This window comes from Bubalus bubalis, chromosome 21 (assembly GCF_019923935.1).
Source record: "Bubalus bubalis isolate 160015118507 breed Murrah chromosome 21, NDDB_SH_1, whole genome shotgun sequence".
Taxonomy (NCBI): domain Eukaryota; kingdom Metazoa; phylum Chordata; class Mammalia; order Artiodactyla; family Bovidae; genus Bubalus; species Bubalus bubalis.
Window position 1 is genome coordinate 7,529,307 of NC_059177.1, and position 26,098 is coordinate 7,555,404.

Sequence of the window (26,098 nt, forward strand, 5' to 3'; positions counted from 1 at the left end):
GCCATTTAGAGCATCTTTTTCATACTTTGTTTCAAACAGTATGGGTGAAATTTACATTTTGTAGCAGGCTTCCTGAAAGTCGACCTTGTTTGACATTTTTTCCTGCGACCTACCCCAGGGCATTTCCTGAGGGCAGGTGTCATTTGCAGCCCTGCAGGGTTATTGAAGGCGAAGTGTCCATAAACCTTGGTTTTAAAGTGGTGGTAATGAGGAACCGCCATAGGCAGCAGCGCTTCCTCATGTAGGTCTGATCACCTGGGCAGCCAAAACCTCAGGAAAGTCAGTCAATTCCTGGGTTGTCAAGGGAGCAGAAGGTGCCAGGAGAAATGCCCAGGGGCCTGTGTCTCGTTCCTTTACCCCTTCTCCCCACAGACAAATCCCAGCCCCTGCAAAACCACTCTGCTGAGGGTGATGTCATCCGAGGTTGGTGCTGAGTTCCTTCACCAGGACACGTCCAGGAGACCTGCTGGCTTTTGGAAGCTCTTCCAGCCTGAGGGCCCACCAGTCTTTGGATGCTCTGGGCTTCATGTAGTTTCTGAAGGGCCCACCTGCATCTGGAAATTGTGGTCCCATCCAGAGGGGACCAGTCCTTACAGGTCCAAGGGGCTCTGCTTTGATGGCATGTAGTCCCCAGCTCCCTTAGCCCCGTGAGAGTCCAGTCTTGAGACCCAAGCCTCTCAGGGTGCCAGGATGTGACACCAGCCCGGGTCCCCATGCCCTGAGGGCAATATGGTGGGCACTGCTTTTTTTTTATGTAATTTTTAAAAATTTAAAATAGAACTGATTTATACTATATTGTTGGAGTTGTACAGCAAATTGGTTCAGTTACGCACACATATGTATGTATTGTTTTTCAGATCCTATCCCTGTAGTTTTACAGTGTGTTTCATGGAGTTCCCTGTGGTGTATAGTAGGTCCCTCTTGATTATCTGTTTTATATATAAAAGAGTGCAACTGTTAATCCTAAGCTCCTAATTCATCCCTTCCGCCTTAATTTCCCCTTTGTGATCATAAGTTTGTTTTCCAACTCTGTGAGTCTCTTTGTGTTGCATAAATGAGTTAATTCTTATTATTTTCTAGATTCCAAATCTAAGTGATCTCGTATACCATTTGTCTTGATATGATCACTTCGTATGATCATGTCTGGGTCTGTCAGTGTGGCCGCCAGCGGCACCATTTCATCCTTTGTATAGCTGAGTAATATTCTGTTGTAAACATGTGGCATCTCTTCTTTTTCCATCAATCTGTCGATGGACATTGTGGTGACTTCCCTGTCTTGCCTGTTGTAATCAGGGGTGCACTTGTCTCTTGGAATTCTGGTTTTCTCCAGTTACATGCCCAGGACTGGGGTGGCCCAATCATATGCTAGCTCTATTGTTAGTTTAATGAACTTACACACTGTTCTCCAAAGTGCCTGATACCCAATTTACTTTCACAACAACCTGGTTGGAGGATTGTCTTTGCTGCACTCTGCCTCCGCATTTGTTGTCTGTATACAGACCATTTGCTGATGGCCATGCTGACGGCTGTGGGGCGATTCCTCCTTGCATTTTTGATTTGCCTTTCTCTAAAAGTAGTCATATGGATATATGTCACATACATATAGGAGTAGTCATGAATCTGAGCAAGCTCCGGGAGTTGATGATGGATAGGGAAGCCTGACGTGCTGCAGTCCATGGGGTCGCAAAGACTCAGACATGACAGTGACTGAACTGAACTGAGTCATGTGGAGCAGCTTTTCCATTACTTTTTTTAAAACAGTATGAATGAGATTTACCTTTTGAAGTTGGCTGTTTGAAAGTCGGCCCCATGTTGAATATTTTTTCATAGCCTACTGCAGTACATTTCTTGAAGGTAGGTGTCATTTCCAGTCCTTGCAGGGTTGATGAACAGGAAATGGCCTTAAGTGGGGGTTTTAGAGTTGTAGTTATGGGAAAAGGCCACGACGTGACACCCAGATCTGGTTACCTGGGCAGACAGAGCCTTAGGGAGGTCCTGTTCCTGGGTTGTCAAGGAGAGGGGAATGTGCCAGAAGAAACGCCCAGGGTCCAATGTCTCATTCCTTCTTCCCTTTCCCTTTGTCCCCATGGAGAAATCTCAGCATCTGGAAAACCGCTCTGCTGAGGGAGCACCTCCTCCATAGGTGGGGGCGACTCTCAGGAAGGAGGGTGGAGGTGGGAGCCCAGCACCAGGACATGAGGAGGAGAGACCAGGTGACTTTACGAAGCTCTTCCAGCCCAGGAGGATCCACAGGTCTTTGGGTGCCCTGGGCTTCTTGTGGCTTTTTGTGGGCCTGCCTGGCTCTGGAGATTGTGGTCCCATCAAGAGGGGAGTGGGCAGTACAGGTCCAAGGGGTCTCATTTGCTTGCCCATCCTCCGTCAGACCCATGAGAGTCCAGCCACCAGATGCAGGCCTGCTCAGGCCCCAGGGACGTGACACCAGCCCAGCTCACGGTGGCCTGACGGGGATTGACTAATTACTTCTGCCTTGGCCTCTGTGTACCGGGGAACTTACGTCATTTTCACAAATGGATTCCTCTTTTCCCTGGAGATCCTGTCTACGGCCTGTTCATCCCTGAGGTTGTTGTGTCTCTTTTCGTCATTGCAGGAGTTCCGTCGGAGGGGCTTGCAGAGGGGGCTTGTTGGTGATCTTTTTCTCCTGGAAGCTGTTCTTCACCGGAGAACTGTTCTTCTCCTGAGAGGCTGGCTGACTTCCTGTTCCTGTTTTCTCTCTTCCGCCCACAGTGAACGACCTGAAGAATGCGGCGCCCTGCGCGGTCAGCTACCTGCTCTTTGACCAGAGCGACAAGGTCATGCAGCAGAACCTGGTGTACTATCAGTACCACAGGGACAAGTGGGCGCTGGCGGACGAGCATTTCCAGCCCAGGCCGGTGAGCGCCGGCGCCCCGGCCATCGCGTTTCCGCTCTCGTCTTTATCCCACTTCCGGGAGGCCGCTTGGCATCTGAAGAGAAGGGCTATTTCAGAAACGAGGCAATCTCAGCTTGCTTCTGGCGCTTTTTTGTCTTTTAACACTTTACCCCTTTGTTCTCTTTTCTAAATCCGCAAACTCTCCTGAAATGTCAAGCATTACAGAAACATTTCAGTTAGGAATTGACACTGCCTCTTGATTTTATGTTTTCTCTGTCTCATGCTGTGGTAAAGCTGTATGTTTGCCGTATATGCAGCATCTAATTCTTTATTTTTACAAAAATGGGATCCTACATACTGTTTTACAACTTGCTTTGTGTTTTCTAAGAATTTCATCATGAATGCCTCTCTTGTTACTCTCATACCATATATATATTTTTTTTTTTCGTTATTAACAACTCCATGGCAAGATTGTTTATGGATGGATCATCATTACATTCTTTTGATGCACACACACAGTTTTGCACGTGTTCAGGGAAACTTGTGGATTATTTATCACTTTCAGAGGATCTTGTCTCATGTGCCTTAAGTTGTATTTTCACTGCGATTTGTGCCGGCTGTCCTGGTTTGCTGTACATACATCTTCCTTCAGCCTCACTGTTCAGACACACACACACACATTTCTCTTTCATTCACTCGGAATTGGCCCCTGTTTTTCAAATTGAGATATAATTCATATAGTTGAAAGTTCATGCATTCGAAATGCACAATTCAGAGGTTTTCACATATTCACAGCACTGCATGGCTCTTACCACTATTTCATTTTGCATATTTTCATCATCCCCTCACCAGAGAAACCCCAACCCCTCGTTCCCTCTGCACCCCAGTTTTCCTGTTAAATGGTTGGTTGTATACGCTGTTCTCTGTTTGTGTCTGAACAGGAAGCAGTCCAGTTCTTTAATGTGACCATGCTCCAGAAAGAGCTGTATGACTTTGCTAAGGAAAATCTTATGGACGACGATGAGGTGAGCTTTCATGTTTAGCGCACAACTGACGGAGAGAAAAATATTCCTCATGTCTTTGTTAAAAATCACCGTCATTCCTGAAATGAGATCCAGAAGAGGGCTTGGGAAACGGTTTCTGTGAGTGTTTTAACGCGTCAGTGGACTGACCTGGACAAGAAGGGCTTCTAGGAAACCCAGGCTGAAGCACCACGCTCCCTGGCAGAGTTCGGAGCCACGCTGTAGTCGCCCGTCACAGGAGCCGTCCAGGCATCGTTTCTGTTTTATTTGTTTGTTTATTTGAGGCTGTGCTGGACCTTCATTGCTGTGTCGGCTTTTCTCTAGTTGTGGTGAGCGGGCTTCTCGCTGTGGCGGCCTCTCTTGTATTGGAGCAGGTTCTAGGACAAGTGGGCTCAGTAGTTGAGGCTCTGGGGCTCTGGAGCACAGGCTTCATAGGTGTGGCACACGGGCTTAGTTGTTCATGACATGTGGGATCTTCCTGGATCAGGGATCAAACCAATGTTTCTTGCATTGGAAGGTGGATTCGTTACCACTGAGCCACCAGGGAAGCTCCCAGCCATCGTTTTTTAAAAAAAATTTATATTGGAATATAGTTGCTTTACAGTGTTGTGTTCATTTCTGCTGTACAGCAAAGTGAATCAGCCATATATATACATTTATCCTCTCTTTTTTGGATTTCCTGCCCGTTTAGGTCACCAGAGAGCATTGAGTTCCCTGTGCTATACAGCTGGTTCTCATTAGTTATCTATTTTATTCATAGTCTCAATAATGTATATATGTCAGTCTCAACCTCTCGATTCTTCCCACCTGGCCTTTTCCCCCTTGGTGTCTGTACCTTTGTTCTCTATGTCTGTGTCTCTATTTCTGCTTTGCACATAGGTTCATCTGTACCATTTTTTAGATTCCACATACATGAGTTAATATATGATATTTGTTTTTTTCTTTCTGACTTACTTCAGTTAGTATGAAAATCTCTACGTCCATTCATGTCTCTGCAAATGGCATAACTGCATTTCTTTTTATGTCTGAGCAACAAGCTTCATTTTTTAACTTTATAAAAACAGTGAATATTCAATTACTCAGCACTCTGAAGACTCTGGGAAACCCACATCCCAATTTTTCTGTCCATTTTTGTGTGTATGTGTCTTTTTATGAGTTAAGCATTTTATCTTTCTCTGGAATTTTCTTGAAATTCCTGATTAAGTCTTACTCAGCTGATTCCTTTACTGATGGAGACTCTGCTGGTTATGGGGCAGTCATTCTGTGTTGGGGCAGTCTAGTCACAGAAAAGCCATCATCGGGGTTAGCGTTTGGGCTTCCCAGGTAGCTCAGTGGGTAAAGAACCTGCCTGCCAGTGCAGGAGATGTAAGAGATGCAGGTTCAATCCCTGGGTTGGGAAGATTCCCTAGAGGAGGACATGGCAACCCATTCCAGTATTCTTGCCTGGGGAATCCCATGGACAGAGGAGCTGGAGAGCTACAGTTCACAAAAAGTCAAACACGACTGACTGAGCATGCATGCAGGAGTAACATTTAGAGAGACGTGTTTGGAACAGACCATGGAATGCTTTCTGAGACAGCTGAGGACTCACCATCCCTCAGAGTTAGAAGACAGCTGAGGGCTTGTTCTCAGCTGACCCTTCACTTCATCGAAGAGGAACCCCGGGGAGCAGGAAAGTCTGGAAGCTGCTCGGCCAGACCCAGAGCCCCAAGCCTCCATGTCTGCTCTTCTCTGCCCCAGTTTTCAGTGAAGCACCTGTAAGTAAAATGTCATCATGAAATTTGTTTTTTGTGGACAAATTCACATGAGTTGGATGGACCACTGCCATGCGTTTAGCTGCCCTGAGCCTCAATTCTTCTGTGCAAAATGCAGCTGATAACATTGACTTCACAGGGTTGGAAGAAGAAAATACCACTTTGGACGTGGAAGTGCTTTACAGGGTAGGAAGTGATGCACATGCCTTGTGTCTTGGGTTGGGTTCTCTGGAGGCAGATCCTGGGATAAGATCACAAGGATGCTGAAAAGGAAGGAACACAGGCCAGACACAAACTAGCTTGGCTGCTGTGGTTTAAGAAGTAGAGAAAATTATATTCAGGAAAATGGGGATGGATTGGGTTCCTGATTATTTAAAGGCAAACTACTATTGAGATTTTGGTGCTTATGCTTCCCGTTTTTTCCATGTATTTCTGATATATTAATATATTTACCATAAACCTGATGGTAATTATACATCAGAGCTTTTCCATTTAACACTGATATAAGCAGTTTCCCTAGTTACATTTTTCTAGAACAGAAAACTGGTATGTGAGATACTACTCACATACCATACAATTTTCCTTTCTAAAGTGTACAACTCAGTGGCTTTTAGTGTATTCATAAAGTTGCACATTCATGCAACTATCAGATTTGAGAACATTTTCCCCACCCAAATGAAAGCCAAAACCTATTAGTTGTTACTTTACATTCTTTCCCCTCTGTCCACACAGCTTGTGCCCCCAGCCTCTGGCAACTACTAACCTTCTTTCTGTCTCTGAATCTGCCTGTTTTGGATGTTTCCTATGAGTGGAATCAAATGGATTTTAGTTTTTGCGATTAGCTCCTTTCACCGAGTATAATGTTTTCCAAGTTTAGCTACGTTGTAACATGGATCATGTTACATGAAAAAAATTCCTTTTCACTGCTGAATAATATTCTACTGTGTGGACATGCCACATGGTGTCTATTCCTTGACTGATGGATGTTTGGGTCCTTTCCATTCTTTGGCTACTTTGAATAATGATACTGTGTACATTTGTGTACAGATTTTTGTTTGGGTAAAAATTTTCCATTCTCTTATACTTAAGAGTGAAATGGCTGGGTCCCATGGTAACTCTGTGTTTATCTTGTTAAGGAACTGCCAGACTGTTTTCCAAAGTGGCTGAACCATTTTGCATTTCCCACCACCAATGTAGGAAAGTTCTAATCTGTTTCATCTTCATCAACATTTGTAGCGTCTGCCTTTCTTTGAGTGTGTGTGTCTGTCTGTTTTCCTATAGGTGTGAAGTAGGTGCGACGTGGTACCTCATTGCGGTCGTCATTTGCATTTCCCTATTGACTAATGATGTTGAGCATCTTTTCTCCTGCTTACTAACCATTTGTTTATTTCTTTGGAGAAGTGTTGATTCTATTCAAACCCTTTGCCCACTTTTTTTTAAGAGGGGAGTATTTTTGTTTTCCTTTGCCCATTTTCAAATTGGGCTATTTGTCTTTTCATTGTTGAGTTGTGAGAGTTCTTTATATATTCTGGTTATAAAGTCCCCTGTCAGATACATTAATTGCAAACATTTTCTCTCAATCTTTTGGTTATCTTTTCACTTTGCTCTTGAAGCTCAAACGTTTTAGATTTTTATGAAATCCAACTTATCAATTTTTTTCTTGTTACTTTTGGTGTCACATCTAAGAAACTCATCCAAGATCACTAAAATATACTGTTTTTTTTCCTAAAGTTTTTATAGTTTTAACTTTCATTTTTATCTATAATCTACTTTTTGTTAATTTTCCATATGCTATGAGGCAGTGGTCCAATTTCATTCTTTTGCATGTGGAAATGCTGTTGTTCCAGCACTGTTTATTGAAAAGTTTCTCCCTATTCAGTTGTCTGGGTACCTTCAATGGAATTATTTTCCTTTTTTTTTTTTTTTTTATTTTCTAGTTGTGTGTCTTGCTGGTATATAGACATACTGTTGGTTTTTGTATATTGATAGTGTAATCTTGCAAACTTATTGAACTTGTTTATCAGTTCTAACCTTTTTTTGGTGTGTGTGTATTCCTCAGGAGTTTCTGTGTGTAAGATTATGTTTATCTGTGAGCAGACCTAGAACAATCACAAGTATTAGAAGAAGAGCCCCTTTATGAGACAGTAAAGCTCTTTCATGTCACAGATGAGGAAGCAAACTCAGAAAGGTAGCGTGACTTACTGAAAGTCACACAGCTGCCTAGTAACCATCTGGTGAACTGACCAGGCTTCTTCCAGGCTTTACAGTTCCTAGGATTCTTGAACTTGGTGCTCTCAAGATAACAGGGCTCCACTGAAGATTCCAGAGTAATTAGGTTATTAATCAAGTCTTTAGAATTGTGAAATAACTTCTGAAGAATGACTTGTTTTTTTTAAATTATAGATCAAATGATGGCAAGTCATAATTTGAAATAAACTGTAACTAACAGAATAAAATTCTTAGTTAAGCCTTAAAAGTTTCAAAGGACCAAATGCTACCTTGAAACAAAGCATCAATACAGTCTACTGATATCTGTGGTATTGTTCTTCATAGCTTTCTGGGCTTGAAATATGTGTAAGAATACCTGGAAAATTTTGCAGAGGCCCTGTTACCATTTCAGAAAGTTTATAAACTGCAACAAGATGTTTCAGGTTTCAGGTTCGGATAACTGTTTGCTCTGGGAAAGTCTAAAAGATGTTAACTTTTAAAAACTGCACAGCATTAGAGTTGAGAGTTAAGTTTTGTTGGGGGCAAAATGAGGACTATAACCCGGGCGACAGCATTTCAGATCGCTCTGAGAAACTGCTCTAATGAAGCAAGGGGGACGGTCAGTATGAATGTGGTGGTGGTGAAGTGGGAGTTCATGCAGTCAAGCACGTATTTTTCACAGAAGCTTTCTGCTAGTCTTTAGTCACCATGAAGGATTTTAGTGCTTTTCTAGAAATGAAGAGATATAAGAATCGGGCTCATAAAATTGGCTCATAAAATCTTAAGTATCTGAAGCCCTGGTCTGCCGGTCTTTCCCAGGGCACAAAGTGCTTCATTTCTGCTCTCTGCCCTGAACTCCTTTCAGCGAGTGTTGAAGGTCAGTAGCTGTGGCAGCACCTGACTTAATCCTTGTGGTGGTAGATGGCGAGTGCCCACAGCAAGTGCCCATCTGTAGTTGACAAAGAAATAGATTACAATTTGCTGGAGTGACTGACTGAGGGAGCGCTCTTGGGAAAGGAGCTGAGGGGCAAAGGAGGAACTATGCAGGTCAGCCTGGGCTGACCCCAGGGCAGGGGAGCTGGGCCTTTTTGGTGATTCACTCTTTCTCTGCAGTAAAGGGCTTCGGTGGGGGGTGGTCAAGTGCATTGTGGGGGAGAAACCAATGCAAAGAAGATCAGAAAGTGTGTGGCGGCTTCAGCTGCAGCAGCAGTAACACGTGTCCATGCAGTCGGCCATCCTTCCTGTAGCACGTTTATGGAGACCTGTGTGTGCCAGGCTCTGGGAAAGAACCTGAGCCCAGGTGCTGGTCCCTGGAAAAGCTCATGGTCTGGTAATCAAGGCAGAAGGGGCACAGACAGAAGGTCTCCCTGTGGGGTAACTGCTGATGGGAGGCGGGTAGGGGTGAGGGAGGGATGCACAGAGAAGGGGGTGCTAAGCAGGATCTTTCAGAGGGTGCTGGGCCCCCCACTTCACACACCATCTGTGGGGGTCTCGGAGCACTTGGTGCCAAGTTCACATGACGTGGAAGCCATGTCTCCCCCAGAAGAAGTAAGGTCCTCTGGGCCCGAGGGCAGCAGGGAAAAGGCTGCTCCAGCCCCGGGGGCGGGTGGCAGCGGCCTCTTGGAAACAGTCTCTGTTCACCAACACTTTGAAGGTCAGGTAGCCGCCTAACGGAGGTGTCCTGTTTATCTTGCAGGGAGAGGTCCTGGAATACGTGGATGACTTGCTGGAGTTGGAGGAGACCAGCTAGCCCCGGAAGCCAGAGAGCCGTTCCTTCCATGTTCAGAAAACATGATTCTTTGTCTTCCTTTTCCTAATAGTCCAGGCTGTTGATACCTCAGAGCCTTCTCTTCTCTCTGTGAAGTGAAAGGGAAGCCCCCGTCTCTTGCTACAGCTAACAAGGGGTGAGGCTGCATTCCCGTGCCCACAGCTGCCTCCCCCACCCTTCACACCTGCCCGTCTATCTTCATACCCGCCTCTCCATCTTCACTTCCGCCTCCCCATGACCACACTTGCCTCTCCATCTTCACACCTGCCTCCTCCATTTTTATACCTGCCTTTCTCACCATTTTGGTTAGAAGGAAGGTTTTCCATGGAATTTTTTCCCCCCAGAAAATCAGTATTATTTTTTAAATAAGAAAAATACTCCTGAAAGATGGTAATTATAAAAACCTACTCTGGCCTTTCTGCTTTCCCCCATTTTGGTTTCCTTTCTCCCCATCCCCTGATCCAGCAAAGATGGTGGGGACAAAGGCTAAGCTTCTCTTCAGAACGGTCTTCGCACCATCTGACCTGCATCTTTGCTGGCGCCCGTTGAGAACAGAGTTGGGGCAACTGCGTGAAGAACAGACCTGTGACTTTTGCCTAATGCTTTCGCGTGTCCAAAGTCTTCCAGTGGCCGGTCGATCCCCTTTGAGGACAGTGCTCAGCCGTTAGTCTCAGAGTTGGAAATGGAAGGAAGGAGAGGGAGTCTAGTTTCATTGACTCTTCGACAAATATTTACTGAGCACCCACTACATGCTAGGCTTCAATCTGGGCGCTGGAGACACTGCACAGCAAAACAGAAAGAAAAAAAACAACCCTGTCCTCACAGAGCCTGCATTCTACAGGGAAAGACAGACAACAGGTGAACAAGAATAAATCCATACCAAGCCTCGGAGGGTGATCATTGCTATGGAGAAAAATAAAGCAGTGAGGGGTAAGGAAGCTTGCAGATGAGGCTGTAGGGTTGTTTGTTTCATTAATTTTTTGGTGGTGCCGTATGTGGGATCTTAGTCCCCCCACCAGGGATCACACCCCTGGCATTAGAAGTGTGGTGTCTTAACCAGTGAACCCCCAGGGAAGTCCCAAGGCTGCAGTGTTTTGTTTTGAATTAATTTATTTATTTTAATTGGAGGATCATTTCTTTACAATATTGTGGTGGTGTTTGCCATCCGTCGACGTGAATCACCCATGGGTGCACATGTGTCTTCCCATCCTGAACCCCCCTCCTGCCTCCCTCCCCACCCCATCCCTCTGGGTCAACCCAGGCTTTTCGTGCCCTGCTGGGGTTTTAAATAGGGTGGTCAGGGAAGCTGACACGGAGAGCATGACAGCAGAGCAGAGACCTGGGGAGGTGGGTCTCAGAACAGAACCTTCCAGGCAGAGCGAGCAGCGTGTGCGGCGCCCAGCGGCAGGGACGTGCTTGTGCCATCAGGGGACAGCGCAGAGCCCTGGGGATGCGTGGGCCCGGGGCAGAGTGGAAGGTGGTGTAGGTGTGTGGCTGGGAAGGGGCATGGCTCAGCCTTGACAGACAATGTAAGTAAGGCCCTCGGCGTCTGCCCTGAGTGGGGCGGGAACCGTGCAGCAGAGCAGAGCCTGGGCTCCCTGGCATTTTACAGGGAGCTTGCCTGCTGCTGTATCGTGAGAAGCCTGGAAGCACTCAAGCGGAGAATGTCAATCCGGGGATGGCTACAGAGATCCAGGCAGGGGAATGAAGGCGCGATGCCGCTCATAGCAGCGGGGGATGGTGAGAAGTGGTCCCGTCATGGATTTGAAAGCAGGGCCAATCACAGTTGCTGACAGGTTGACTGTAGAGCATTAGAGAAAAGAGAGGGGCTGGTGGCGACCTGAAGGTTTGGGGCCTGATGCGCAGAAAGGATTGAGTTGCCATTGACTGAGATGGGGAGCTGGGTGGTTGGTGAGTTGGGCGTTCGGTGCCTGCAGCCATCTGAGGCTGGGATGCCAAGTTCAGGCTGCAAATATGATTTTGAGAGTTTTCTCAGGTCAGGTGGTTGACAGAGCCTGAGTCAGGGATCCAGTGGGGAGGGGTCCCAGGGTGGGGCTCTAAAGCAGAGTGGGGGTCCTCGAGCACAGACACCCTTCCCCAGGATCCCATCAGGGGAGGCTCTGGGCCCACAGATGCTTGACCGTCCTCGAAGCTCCAGGCTTCAGCTCTCTCCAGCTGCATGAGGACCGGCAAGGAGGCTTGACTCTCTCCACTTCTGTGTTCCCCCAGGGCCTCCCTCTGGTCCTCCTCAGATTCCGGAGGGCTTTCTGGGGGTGAGCATGTCTCCACAGGGTTGCCTGGTATGGGCAGAGGTTTGGGTTCACTATCTGAAAGTCACTCAGTCATGTCCAACTCTTTTGCGACCCCATGGATTACAGCCCTCCAGCTTCCTCTGTCCATGGAATTCTGCAGGCCAGAGTACTGGAGTGGGTAGCCATTCTCTTCTCCATGGGATCTTCCCGACCCAGGGATTGAACCCAGGTCTCCCGAATTGCAGGCGGTATCTGAGGTTGGCTTCTTTCCACCAGGCTGAAAGCCCCTCCCACCCCCATCCTGGGACTGTCCCCTGGGGACAGTGGGATCAATACTATCAGCCCTTTGCTTTGATTGAAGGCTGTGGAACCAAGTTACTAAGTTTTTATTTTAAAAGAAACCAAACCAATTTTTTGAAAAAAAGGAAAAGGTGGGCCAATTCTTCCAAATGTAACATGAAAGCCCAGCTGCACTCAGCAACCTCAGCCCAGTACCTCCCTGAGTGGGTTTTCTTGGAAGAGCCTAGAAGAATCCTGGATTGAGACCTCGTGGGCTCAGCATTCGTCTGGCCAGCCATTTGGGGGGAAAAAAAGAAGCACATTTGTAAGCTGTGTGGGAGTTTCCAGACCAAGGCTAAGATGTCTGGCTTGCTCTCTGACCCACCTGCACTCAGCCCAGTGGGTACCAGTTAGGTCTCTGCCCACGGAGGCTGCCCACCATGGGGCAATGGAGTCTGTCCATCCCCAAGGCCTTTCAGGCAGCCCAGGCAAAGACCCCCCTGGGGAGGGTCTAAAGGCACCCCCTGCACCCATGTTAATGTTCAGATTTTTGGTAAGCAGGGAAGGATGGGGGGTGGGGGGAGGTTTGGGTGTACACAAAAAATTAAAAGCAACTAATGGAAATGTCGCACATACCAGCGTATTCAGCGCAGTAACATCTTTTTGAGTTTGAGGCTTTCTAATTACTGCCACCGACCTGTCAGGCTCACCTCTGGGGTCCAGAACCACTGAGGCCGTCACCCACAGAGGCCGCCTTAGGAAATGTTGCTTTTAGGAGTCCTTACTAAGGGAATTTTAAGAGTACAAAAATTTTATTGAACCAAACTCAGCAGCAAACAGAAAATGATTTGTTCAATTGTCAGTGGGAAAGGGTTTATTATGACTGCCGGTGGAATCAACAGTGGCCTGTTTCTGCCAACATGGATGGAAATAACGTTTTTAAGTTTTAAATGTGAGCTGTAAACCTAAGCTACTTCGGTTTAAAAAAAAAAAATTCAATACTTAAACTGTGGGGAGAAGGTGGACTGGAGCCAGAAAAAACATTCTCATTTAATAGTGTTTGCACATGGAACGGCAACACAGTTTGTAGCGAGGCTCCGAGAAAAACCCACAACTAATCCTTCATCGCAGCTGTCCCAACTCTTGACCATCTGCCATCCCCCAAACAGCGACTTCTTTTTTTCTGGGGACTCCAGGCTTGAATGACCTAGTGTGGAGAGTTTAAACTGTATACAAGGGGAGGGAGGGGGGTGGGAAGGGAAGGGACCTTAAGCAGGCCTCGGCCAAAGGTTTTGTGCAAGGACTTCCTGTGCCCGCTGCCCTGTCCCCGGGGCCTCTCCTCGAGGGGGATGCCCCCAGGACAGCCCAGCTTCGTCCTCACTGACCCTCTCCTCCCCAGAAACCCAAGTCGGGAGCGGCCGTGGCCTGCGCTGTTGCAGCATCTTCCCCGAGGCAGGCCTCAGACTCAAGAATCCCCCCACTCTACCTCCCAGATCTGGCTTGGTGTCTTGTTGAGTGAGTGAGCTGGCTGGCTATCTTCTTGGAGCTGATAGAGTAAGATCATGGTGCCTCCTTTTGCAAGAAAAAGAGTGGGAGGAAATGAAGCAATTTCTTTTTTTTTTTTGTCTTTATTTTTCATTGATTAAAAAAAAAATTAATTTTGTACAGGGATACAGCCGATTAACAATGTCGTGACAGTTTCAGTTGAACAGTGAAGGGACCCAGCCGTACATGCACGTGTACCCATTCTCCCCAAAACTCCCCTCGCACCCAGGCTGCCACACTGAAGGTTTCTCAGTTGTACCCACAGATCCAAGAGGACCCACTGTAGAGTTGTGGTCCACAGGCCACACTGAAACGTTGTTACCGATGTCTTTTCCACTTCCCTCCTGGGATCAGGGCAGTGGGTATGGTCTCACTCTTTGGAAAATGGTTGGAAACCAAACTTTTTTAAAGAAATCACATTAAATGTTTTACTTTGCTTATTCTTGACTATTTTCTTTCTCTGTCCAGTGATGGGACTGCCCTAACCACACCCAGTCCTTCTAGGACACGTGGTAAGTGGTGTTTTGTTTTTGTTTGTGTTTATTTTTTGCCACACTGAGCTGCTCGTGGGATCTTAGGGTCTTAGTTCCCCCACCAGGGATCGAAACTCTGCCCTAGGCAACAAAAGTGCAGAGTCCTAACCACTGGACCACCGGGGAATTCCTAGGACGTGTCTCATGAGCTACTTTCTCAGGTCTGTGAGGTTTCTGACGTGCATCTACGGAAGCAGAGTCCTCACCCCAAAGACTGTTGGCTGGCAGAGAGGGGGGTGGTCCTTACCCGCCCGGATCCTTCAGGAGATGCAGGCTCATTCCTCCCCACAAGTAAGGCTGTCTTTCAGATACCTGGGATCCCACGAAGGGATAACATCGGGAATCTAGGGCTTGCTTTGGATCCAGTAAGCTGGGCCCTTGGTGCCATGGTCTGAGAAGTAACAAAGTATTTACTGTTTCAAACAAGGACCAATCGAAGCATGACAGCCAACAGCTACCGTGCTCCATGCCTGTCACCCAGGGACAAGCGAGGAGGAAGAGAAGTGTAGAAGGAGGCAGGTGGGAAGAGTAAGGAGCCAGTTAGGGCAAAAGCAGACTCTCTGCACAGAGAACTCACACATCAGCTACTGGAAGAGGAGGGGGAGGACAGGGGGATTCTGTTGATGTCAGCCCAAGAATTCCAGAGGATACAGTGGAAAAGTTTGGGTCGAGCAGGAATGGGGGGAGTAGGAAGTAAGAGCTTACCCATCAGTGGACATCTTAGGTCCAGATCACTTTTTTAAAAGTTATTATTAGCAAATATTTTTAAATTTTTGGTTGTGCTGGGTCTTCATTGCTGCACACGGCCTTTCTCTAGTTGCAGCAAGCGGAGGCTAGTCTTCATTGCGGTGTGTGGGCTTCTCTTATTCCTGAGCGTGGACTCTAGAGCATGCGGGCTTCAGTAATTGTGGTGCAGGGGCTTAAGTTGTTCTGGGGCATGTGGGATCTTCCTGGACCAGGAATTGAACCCGTGTGTCTCCCACCATTGGCAGGCAGATTCTTATCCACTGGACCACCAGGTAAGTCCAGGTCCAGATCTCTTGAAGCAAAGCCTTGTGTGAGTGATGGAGTGCTCTCAGGAGAAGGGGAGCAGTAAGGAGCTGGCAAGGGTGTGGTCACTGGAGACCAGCCTCCGCCTGATCTCACAGGAGCTCTCCCACCTGTAGGCAAAGAGGCTGACCTTCCGTGTGACCATGCCCATTAGTCACTGGCTCCACACAGGCTGCCCAGCCAGTGGGAGTGGGGCCTGACTCCTGGGTGAGGGAACTCCCATTAGGCTGAGGACAATTCTCTGGATGAGAAGGGTATGAGTATGCTCTAGAGCACAGGCTTAATTGCCTCATGGCATGTGGGATCTTCCCAAACCAGGGATCAAACCCATGTCCCCTGCATTGGCAGGCAGATTCTTAACCACTGGGCCACCAGGGAAGTCCTGGATTCTGCATTTCTAACAAGCTCCTAAGTGGTGTCTCTACTGCTGGCCTGGGAACCACACTTAGAGTAGCAAGATCCTGGGATTTTTGTTGTACTGAGAAGCATGATCTCTGGTTGGTGTTAGGAAGATGGAAGAGGGGGTAGGAGCTCAGCGGATGCCCTAAAATCCTGCTGCAGGAAGTCAGGTGGCTGAGAATTAGGCTTAGAAAAGCTGGTCTTAGATCCAGCAAGTATTAAGACATTACTTTCAAGATTACTAGAGAGTCCTTTTTTAAAAAAAAAAAAAATTGTGAGAGCCGAAGAATTGATGCTCTTGAACTGTGGTGTTGGAGAAGACTCTTGAGAGTCCCTTGGACTGCAAGGAGATCAAACCAGTCAATCCTGAAGGAAGTCAGTCCTGGATATTTATTGGAAGGACTGATGCTGAAGCTGAAGCTCCAATCCTTTGGCTACCTGATGCAAAGAGCTGACTCACTGGAAAAGACTCTGATGCTGGGAAAGATTGAGGGCAGGAGGAGAGGGAGACAGATGATGAGATGGTTGCATGGCATCAATGACTCAATGGACATGAATTTGAGCAAAGTCTGGGAGATAGTGAAGGACAGTGAAGTCTAACACACTGCAGTTCATGGGGTCGCAAAGAGTCAGACTCGACTTAGCGACTGAACAACCACCAAAAACTGTGATGTAACCCAGATATAAAATACACTAGGTAACTATTGGGGGAAATAATTATTTATTTTAAATATCTCAGAAGCTTTGTGTTAATGGATCCTTGCCCATCCCCCACCCCCAAGTTTTCGTGAACATTCAACATTTAGCAACCTCAAAACATGCATCATGATATACAATTGAAGTTTACGCTGTTTTAATCATTCCCTTTCTACGTGCGTTTTTACATTAATTTAGATGACACCAAATCAATAAATGGGCTTCCCAGGTGGCTCAGCAGTCAACAATCTGCCTACCAACACATGAGCCCCAGGAAATGCAGGTTTGATCCCTGGGTTGGGAAGATCCCCAGGAGGAGGAAATGGCAACCCACTCCAAGATTCTCACCAGGAGAATCCCATGGACAGAGGAGCCTAGTGGGCTACGGCCTGTGTGGTCGCAGAGTTGGACATGACTGAGCACGCACACAGGCCGCCTTCGTCCAGGGTGGAATCAGAGGACTTGCATCTCCAGCAAGTTCCCAGGTGATATCTATGCTGCTGGTCTGAGGACTGCTGTCATGAGTGAGACGAGCTGAGTCACCATAAGATGCCTGGGACGCCATGAACTGGATGCTCACCAGCCGGGGGAGCTCGCGATGCACTCAGGCTGTTTCCAGACAGCTCACAGTCGTCACGACAGGGTAAAGACTAGGTCGGCACGGATCACTTCATATTCCTTTGTAATTCCTCTGCTTCTCCATCAAGTAGGTACCCATGCTTGATATCCTAGTCCTTGGCCCTCTTTAAACATTTTTTCCCTCCTGGGTCATTCTTTCTTCCTGGCGTTCAGAGAAATGGTTAATCCTGAGAGAGGAAGCCGAGGACTGAGTTTTGTTAGTCCTGGCAAAAACTCTAAGACATTCCTAGGCACAGACTGGTCAAGGACAACCAGGCCACTGCTTCTGAGAGGAAACGGTGCTTACTGGTACAAAGCTAACCTTGTTTAAAAAAAAAAAAGATGGACTCACAGGACAGAGGGGACAGGGGGGTGTGTGTCCCCACCCCCCACCCCGCAACAAATGTCAGTTGTAAATTCTTTCCAATTGCAACAAACAATTTTGAAAAAATCTCAGAGTTTCTAGACTGTGTCCTGGATCTTGGCTCATTTGCCCTCAGCAACATCGCACCATTGAAAGGAAATAACTCATTGTTTTTCTTCCCTCTCCCACTCCCAACAATTAAATACCTGATCCAAAATAACGCTGCTCTCAAATACTCTGTCACGCCTATTTCGAAAATTTTAGGTTGCAGACTCATTTCTTTCTTTTAAAAAAAAAGAAGACAACAGTATGATGAAGAGGTGAATTTTGACCTCCAGCTGGAATTAGGGCCAAAGCATAGGTCTGGGATTAGGGCAACAGGGCCCAGGACAGGTGGTCCAGGGGCTGCTGACGTGTCCTGACCCCGCCCAAGCCTCCCTGCCCTGCCAGCTGCTTCCAGACCCACTGCTCAGCCTAGAAAACAAAGACCTGAGAGAAGGAAGAGCAGCCCTACTCCCCCGTTTCATGCGCTCGTGAAATGTCAGCGGTTCTCACTGTCATGGGTCACCGTTTATTTTCCTGTCCAGGGGCTTTGGGGGAACCCCCCACCCCAAGGCGGCTAGACCTTCTCCATCTCGATCTGCTGATGGTAGTGCCGAGCCTGCCGCTGGCCAACATTCAGCTTGTACACGGAGCTCTTGTGCTGGCAACTTCGGTAGCCCCACACGCCCCCGACGCCTGCCAGGAACAGCAGCAGGCACAGGACTGTGACGATCGTGGCGATGATGGGGCCTCTGCCAAGGCTGGGACACTTGCCCCCAGCGCAGGGCTCCAAGGTCGGGAGAAGCTGCTCGCTTGCACCCGGGCCGGGGACTTCCTGTCCCAGAAAGTCCTCCGACAGCAGGTACGGGAAGGTATCCTGGACAGCAGGGGCAGTGGTCTCCAGTGGGGTCTGGGTGGCCGCCGCGACAGTTGAGGGAGTAAGGTTGGGCATCTTCTGGACGGCGGTTGTCTCAGTCTCCAGGGTAGAGCTGGTGAGTTCATAGGGCAGGGTGGACGAGGGAGGCTTCTCTGTGGCATATCTCCAGGGAACGGTTGACTGATTTCCCGTCAAGTCACCAGCCCCTTTGCCGGGACCCTCAGTTTCAGACACATTCGTGGGTCTGAGAGCCAAAGCTTCTCCGTCTAGCGTTTGAGATGGAAGAAGTGAAGTCACGTCCTCACTGGGTGTGAGGGTGGAGCCCTTGGACTGCTTCCTTTCCGCAAGGGCAGGCTGGCTGGGTGTGATCAGCATGCTTTCCTCCATCCCTACTGATCCATCCCCTTTGTCCTCCTCTTCTTCCGCTCCTGCCTCTGTCTGCCTCCAGGCCCCGTCAGTCACAGGGTAGCCATCTAACCAGGACTCATCGCTGCTGCTCACCGTGGCGTCACCGGCCCTGCTGTCATTCCTGCCCACAGAGGGCCCCGAGGGGCCATGAGTGCTGGGGTAGATGACCTTGGTTTCCGGCTCCCCTGGGGCCAACGTGCTGCCCCTGTGGTGGTCACCAGCAGGAAGGTGCTTTCTGGCGTCATCATCCATCGCCTTTTCCCACTCAGGCTTGTGGAAGGTCCCAGCAGGAGACCAGAGCATGTCCTTCCCACTGCCTTGGGATCCTGGAAGCTCTGTGGGGACAGGGCTCCCAGCGCCCAGCAGGCCTGTGGTTGGCACAAAGGCTGTATCCTGGGCTCTGTCTTCCCTTGCCACAGGCATAGAGACCAGACGGTCCTGTTTTGGAGCCTCCTCAGAGGGTTCTCCCTGACTCCTGTCCTCCTCTGCCTCTGTGTGGGAGTCCTCCATGAGCTCTCTGAATGACACCGATCTATCATCAGGAAAATTATCTTCATAGTCAATATGTACCTCTGCCTCATCTGGAAGGAAAGAGGGAAAAGCCTCATGAGGTCCAAGGCACAGAGCCAGCATGGAACACAGGGAATAAAAAGCACAGGGGCTGGAACAAATGGAATGAAACTGTCATTCTTAGATGCTATGACTGTATCACACAGATAAACCCAAAGAACCTACATACAAACTGTTACAATTAACAGATGAGTTTATCAAGGACACTGGTTCTACAGGCAACATAAAACACCAACTGTGTCTCCATATACCAGCAATAAACAGAAAAAAATGTAAAAGATACTGTTTGCCATAGTATGTGTGTGCTCAATCTTTTAGTCGTGTCCGACCCTTTGCGACCCCATGGACTGTAGTCCACCATGCTCCTCTGTCCATGGAATTTTCCAGGCAAGAATAGTGGAGTGGGTAGCCCACCAGGCTCCTCTGTCCATGGAATTTTCCAGGCAAGAATAGTGGAGTGGGTTGCCATTTTCTGCTCCAGGGGATCACCTCCGGCATTAGCAGGCAGACTCTTTCTCACTGTGCCACCCGGGAAGCCTGACTGTCATTGCATAACCAGCCCCCCCAAATTCCAAGGAATAAATCTAACAAAAGATGTGTAAGATTTGTACATGGAATGGTACAAAGTATTTCTGAGAAAAATTAAAAGATGACTTAAGTAGTGAATGGCTATAATGGAAGTTTAATTGTTAAGCTGTCAATCTGTCCAAATTAATCATTTGAAAAGACCCTGATGCTGGGAAAGATTGAGAGCAGGAGGAGAAGAGGACGACAGAGGATGAGATGGTTAGATGGCATCACCGACTCAATGGACATGGGTTTGGGTAGACTCCGGCAGTTGGTGATGGACAGGGAGGCCTGACGTGCTGCAGTTCATGGGGTCGCAAAGAGTCGGACACGACTGAGCGACTGAACTGAACTGAAACTGAATAAAAATCTCAGATATTGACAAGCTGATGCTAAAATTTATGGAAATGCAAAGGGCCAAGAAGAGACAAGGGAAAAAGAAGAGAAATGCTGTAGCAGGTATGCTACAAGATTTTAAGATTTACTACAAAACTGGAGTACTTTCAAAGACTGTGTTTGGTATTGGCACAAAGATAGACAATCAAGTTACACTAACTTTAAGAACTTCTGTTCATCAAAAGCCACCATGAAGAGCATTCAAATGCATGCCACAAATTTGAAAATAACTGCAGCACATATAACCTCTGGAGGGTTCCAGAATTTATAAAGAACTCCTACAAATCAATAATAAATAGGCAGACAAACGGTAGATACGTTGGCAAGATACTTGAATCAGCATATCACAGAAAAGGTATTGGGTCTTCCCTGGTGGTCCAGTGGTTAAGCCTCCAAATTTCCACTACAGGGGGCACAGGTTTGTTCCCTGGCTGGAGAACTAAGATCCCGCATGCCATGGATTAAAAAAAAAAAATCTAAATAATCATTATACACGTGTGAAGATGCTTAACCTCATTAGTAACAGAGAAATGCTGATCACAGCCAGAGTGAGATTCCATTATCTAGCACAAGAATGGCTAAAATTAAACAGACCGACAGTCTCTAGTGTTAACAAGGATATGAAAGTGGAAACTGAAAGTCACTGAGTCGTGTCCGACTCTTTGGGACCCCATGGACTAAACATCCATGGAATTCTCCAGGCCTGAATACTGGAGTGGGTAGCCTTTTCCTTTTCCAGGGGATCTTCCCAACCCAGGGATCAAACCCAGGTCTCCTGCATTGCAGGCAGATTCTTGACCAGCTGAGCCACAAGGAAAACTCAAGAATGCTGGAGTGGGTAGCCTATCCCTTTTCCAGCGGATATGACATACAGCAGTTCTCCTCCTAAGTGTGTGTGCACATAGGCAGCAAAAGACATGCACAAGCATGTTCATAATAACCAGAAGCTGGACATACTGCAAGTGGCCACTAACTGCAGAAATGACACACACATTTTGGCACACACAACATGCACTCCCACCGCCATGAAATCCTGCACAGGAGCACAAGCCTCTGGGGGCACTGGCAGCATTCAACTTCTTGACCTGTGTGGTGGCTAAATTGCTGTATTTTTTGACCATTTATTAACCTGTTCTCTTATGATTTGGACACTTTTTAATTGAATGAAAGATTCTTTAAATTCTATAGTGCTCTACAATTTTCAACAGTTTCACACACGAGTCCATAAAATTCCATAGTGAAGATTTTATTTTTTATCCCCTCCCCCAATGTTGCTCACCCCACTCCCCTCTCCCCACTGGTAACCATTCATTTCCCTTATCTATCAGTTGGCTTTTTTTTTTTTTTTTTTTGCCATACTGCACGGCATGTGAGATCTTAGTTCTCCAACCAGGGATTGAACCTGCATCCGTTGCAGTGGAAGTGCACAGTCTTAACCACTGGACTGCCAAGGAAGTTCCAGTCAGCTTCTATTTTGTTTTATTCACTAGTTCATTTTATTTTTTAGATTTCACATAAGTGATATAATTGTATGTTTAACTAAATATCCGGAGAAGGCAATGGCACCCCACTCCAGTACCCTTGCCTGGAAAATCCCATGGATGGAGGAGCCTGGTAGGCTGCAGTCCATGGGGTCGCTAGTCGGACACAACTGAGGACTTCACTTTAACTTTTCACTTTCACGCATTGGAGAAGGAATTGGCAACACACTCCAGTGTTCTTGCCTGGAGAATCCCAGGGACGGGGGAGCCTGGTGGGCTGCCCTCTATGGGGTCGCACAGAGTCGGACACGACTGAAGCGACTTAGCAGCAGCAGTAAAACACTCATTTGCTCATGCATTTTATTTTTCCTTATTATATTTGTTATGGTGATCCACGATTTTTTCTAAGATTTATTTTTTGGTTATGGTGGGTCTTCGTCGCTGCACGAGGGCTTTCTCTAGTTGCAGAGAGCAGGGCCTACTCTGAGGTTGTGGTGCACAGGCTTTTCATTGTGGCGGCTTCTCTTGTTGCAGAACACAGGCTCTAGGCATGCAGGCTTCGGTAGTTGCAGTTACCAGGCTCTAAGTGGTTGTGGTGCACGGGCTTAGTTGCTCCACAGCACGTGGGATCCTCCCAGGTCAGGGACTGACCCAGTGTCCCAGGCATTGCAAGGTGGACTCTTAACCACTGGACCACCCAGAAGCACAATCCGTGACCTTTGATGTTACTACTACAACTCGATGAAGGCTATTTTGTAGACACTGAACCCCCCAGCAGGTGGAAGAAGTTAACTTCATGAAGACCAGACTGTAGCCTGACATGAGCTGCCACAATTCTGAGAACTGGCCTCAAAGAAATGGGAAGCAGCCAACCCTGGAAATGAAGATTAACGGTACTTAAAACAATCAAGAAGACTCAGAGCTGACTGTGTTGTTTCTGCATGTAGCTCCTTCCTTCTGCCCACATGCCTCCCAAACTCCCCTTTAAAAGCTCCTGCCCACTGGTTGTCGGGGGTGGGGGTGGGGGGAGGAGTCAGCCTTTGGACAACACCCTACCCCTAGTTGCCGGCCTCCAAAATAAAGCAAACTTACCTTCCCACCAACCTTTTCTTTACTGGCTTTGGAGCTGCCAGCACCTGGACCCACTTTAGAGAACAGATTTCGGTGCCCACGTGAGGCTGCACTCTCGCGATATCTGGCTCCCCGGGTTTTCCTTGCGCAGAGCTGCCGCCGTGATGACGACGCTACGAGGTGTATTCAAGGAGCCTCTGCTCATGGTTCGCTGGCCCCGGGAAGGGTTTGGGGGACGTACCTAGCAGCTGCCGAAAACCATTTGTTTTGGGGGTCCTCCATGTTTCTCCCCTGCTCGGCACTGGCTGTCATCAGCCAAGGTATTATTTGGTTCATGACAGTAGCAAAGAATGGTAAACAACCTCTGAGTCCTAGTACTGGACATAATCAATCTCAGCTAAATTCCTTTTCCCATGTAACCCACCCTATGAGCTCAAGAAGTCAAAAGGCACCTGGAATATGGGCAGGAAAGGAGCCATGTTCTCCTCCACCCTTGCTTCTTATATAGGGAACACTGGCCTAGTGTATGATGTTAGAGCTGGGGATTTGAGATGAGATGGTTGGATGGCATCATCAATTCAATGGACGTGAATTGGAGCAAACTCCAGGAGATTGTGAAGGACGGGGAAGCCTGACATGCTGCTGTCCATGGGGTTGCAAGGAGTGGGACACGACTTAGTGACTGAACTACAACAATAAGCCCACTCCTGCCTGGTGGGACTGCCTTGACCTGGACCCTTACGGTCACTCTGAGCTCTGTGTGTATCTGTCCATCTGGAGATTCTGCCCTCAGAGCTCTCTGGGTGTAGAGCATCCCTGGACAGCAGCCTGGGGCTCAGAGCCAAGCCCTTCCTGTCTGCCGGGGCTCTCAGGTCAAGGTCTGGCTCAGAAACAGGCTCTCATTATGTCAAGCCTCAGCCACACCAAAACCTCAAATGAAGACACAGACACCAACTGTTTACAAAGAGTCTACTCATGACAAAGTATCCCAAGGCTGTTTTTCCCCTCCTGAGTAAAGGTAAAGTTTGTTATTCACTGAATGTCAACCCCAAAGTCCATTCTGCCATTACGATGGGGAACACCAGCTCTTTGCCTGTCGAGGTGCTATTTCTCTCGCCTCTCTCTGCTTTGCAGTCTGAGCTCTCCGGAGCCATCCAGCAACTGTGCCCCCTCCCCTTCCCGCCCCCCCCCCCCCCCACCAGGTTCTCCTGAAACCTGGCCTCCACAATGTCCGGCCTTCTGGTTTAGACCAACGGGTCCAGGAAATGTAAACTTCTTGGGCTCTCTTGGGAAAAATCAAATCCCTCCCTATGTGTTTATAATTAACTGTTACTTTAGGAAAACAAGACAACAGATCAATAGGAATCAGCGGTAAAAAGGGGCACCCAGGCCGTGCCTTTATCGAGGGCAGGAGTATACAAGCCGGAGCCCAGGATGCTGCCACTTTTCATGTTGTTGCATTTCTGGAAGCCCACACATGCCTTCTTTTTTCCCCACTGGTCTTGGCTACACAGCTTTTAAAAATAGTAATTTTGAAAAAGGCAACCAGACAAGCCAGAAATAACCACTGGTTCAATGAACTTCTGAACAAATATGGCAACATTGACAAGGCAATTCTAAATTCAGTTCAGTCTCTGGCTTTTATTCCATGAAGGAAGTCTAGAAGATGGAGAAAAACAGAAACTGAAGTTAATTTAAGAAAACAAAAGAAGGGCTTCAGAAATGAGAGAAAATAGCAAAGAAACTTGGTGAGAGAACAGCTCGTTTGTAAAGCAAGCCCTGCTCTGCCCTCATGCTTTGAGAGGCCCCAGAGAAGCACACGCAGATGCCGGAATGAGACATGCCTGGTTTTACATCTTGGCTCTGCTGCTTTCTGGCTGGCTGACATAGGAAGTCAGCGAGCCTCTCTGTCCCTCTGTCGTCCCATCTGTCAGTGGGAGGTGGCTGTTTCTACTCAGACTTGTGAAGATGAGCTAGGATAAAGCAAATAAAACTCCTCTATCAGAAAGGAGCATGAGGAGGCTTGGGGAAGATGGAAATATTCTGTAATTTGGTTCTGCGGGTGGGTTCCCTTATTTAGCTAGGCCGGGTCTTAGTTGCAGCATGTGGGGTTTTTTTTTTGGTTTTGACTGCACCAGATCTTAGTTGAAGCATGTGGGATCTACTTCCCTGACCACGGGTCAAACCCAGACGCCCTGCCTTGGGAGCGTGGTACCTTAGCCACTGAACCACCAGGACTTTTATATTTTAAATGGGTACCACTTCTTGTATGCAAATTAAGCCTCAAGAGAGTTGTCAAAAAACAGAACAAAAACAAAAGACAACTCCCAAGACAGAACTAACACGGGACAGGTTGGGCATTGTTTATGACAGCTCTTCCCTCGGTGCCCGGCGGGGGAGCAAGTCTCGTGGCCACAGCCGCAGCAGACCCAGGAAGGGAGCGAGACCCTCAGGCTGTCTGTTGTGGGACTCAGAGGTGGTGGGGCTGGCAGCTAAGCTTGGGGCCGCTCACTTTCTGATACCACAGAACAGAATGAACAAACAGAACCATGGAGCTTGGGGTGGAAGATCTCAAAGGCTTTTCAGAGCCTAGCCGATACCCTTTGTCAGGGCAAGTTTTAGAGGAGAAGTGAAGTGTTAGTCACTCAGTCATGTTGGACGCTTTGTGACCCCATGGACTGTATGTAGCCCGCCAGGCTCCTCCGTCCATAGGATTCTCCAGGCAAGAATACTGGAGGGGTTGCCATTCCCTTCTCCAGGGGATCTGCCCAATCCAGAGATTGAACCTGGGTCTTCTGCATTGCAGGCAGATTCTTTACTGTCTGAGTCACCAGGGAAGCCACCTTTAAAGGAGAAACATGGGGTAAATCAGAGAGCAAGGGTCTATGAGTCTCTCCCATCCTGGGGTGTCTATCTGGTGCTACTCTGCAGAGGCCATGGGACCACAGGGTGCTGAGTCAGGAGACGGCAGGAGCCACCAGGGAAACCATAGGGCAGCAGTGTCAGAGGCAACGAGTGGCCAGGGCAGCGAGTAGGGAACAGTCAGCGTGCCCTGGAAACTGCACATGGCCCTGTGATCGTGTGGCCAGGGGCAGCCACTTGGCGTGGTGGGAGGTCAGAGGCTGTCCCTAGGGTACCAGTGGCCAGAGATGGATATGGCCTTGAAGACTGTATGGGACTTGGTATAATAAAAAGCCCAAGGAAAACCCAACATAACATGGAAATCTGCACACACAGGTAAAGCACAAAGCACTGGGACTTTTGTATGATGAGGGCAATAACCAATTATAGTCAGATACTGAGCATGTAGCTCTGAGAACACTGGGCTT

General features: G+C 47.9%; 2 protein-coding genes across 2 annotated transcripts in view; one reads left to right on the forward strand and one right to left on the reverse strand.

The window, feature by feature from the left end:
* LOC102415659 (cartilage associated protein) overlaps positions 1-10,566 on the forward strand; it is a 34,560-nt gene extending 23,994 nt beyond the window's left edge. Inside the window, exons 5-7 of the mRNA XM_006076084.4 lie at positions 2,746-2,891; positions 3,811-3,894; positions 9,550-10,566. Coding sequence (XP_006076146.2) covers positions 2,746-2,891; positions 3,811-3,894; positions 9,550-9,603 — 284 coding nt within the window. The 3' untranslated portion in view covers positions 9,604-10,566. The remainder of the gene's footprint in view (positions 1-2,745; positions 2,892-3,810; positions 3,895-9,549) is intronic.
* Positions 10,567-17,667: 7,101 nt separating this feature from the next.
* Positions 17,668-26,098, reverse strand: part of SUSD5 (sushi domain containing 5) — a 42,417-nt gene continuing 33,986 nt past the window's right edge. The window contains exon 5 of the mRNA XM_006076111.4: positions 17,668-19,265. Within this exon, the coding sequence (XP_006076173.4) occupies positions 17,977-19,265 (1,289 nt within the window). The 3' untranslated portion in view covers positions 17,668-17,976. The remainder of the gene's footprint in view (positions 19,266-26,098) is intronic.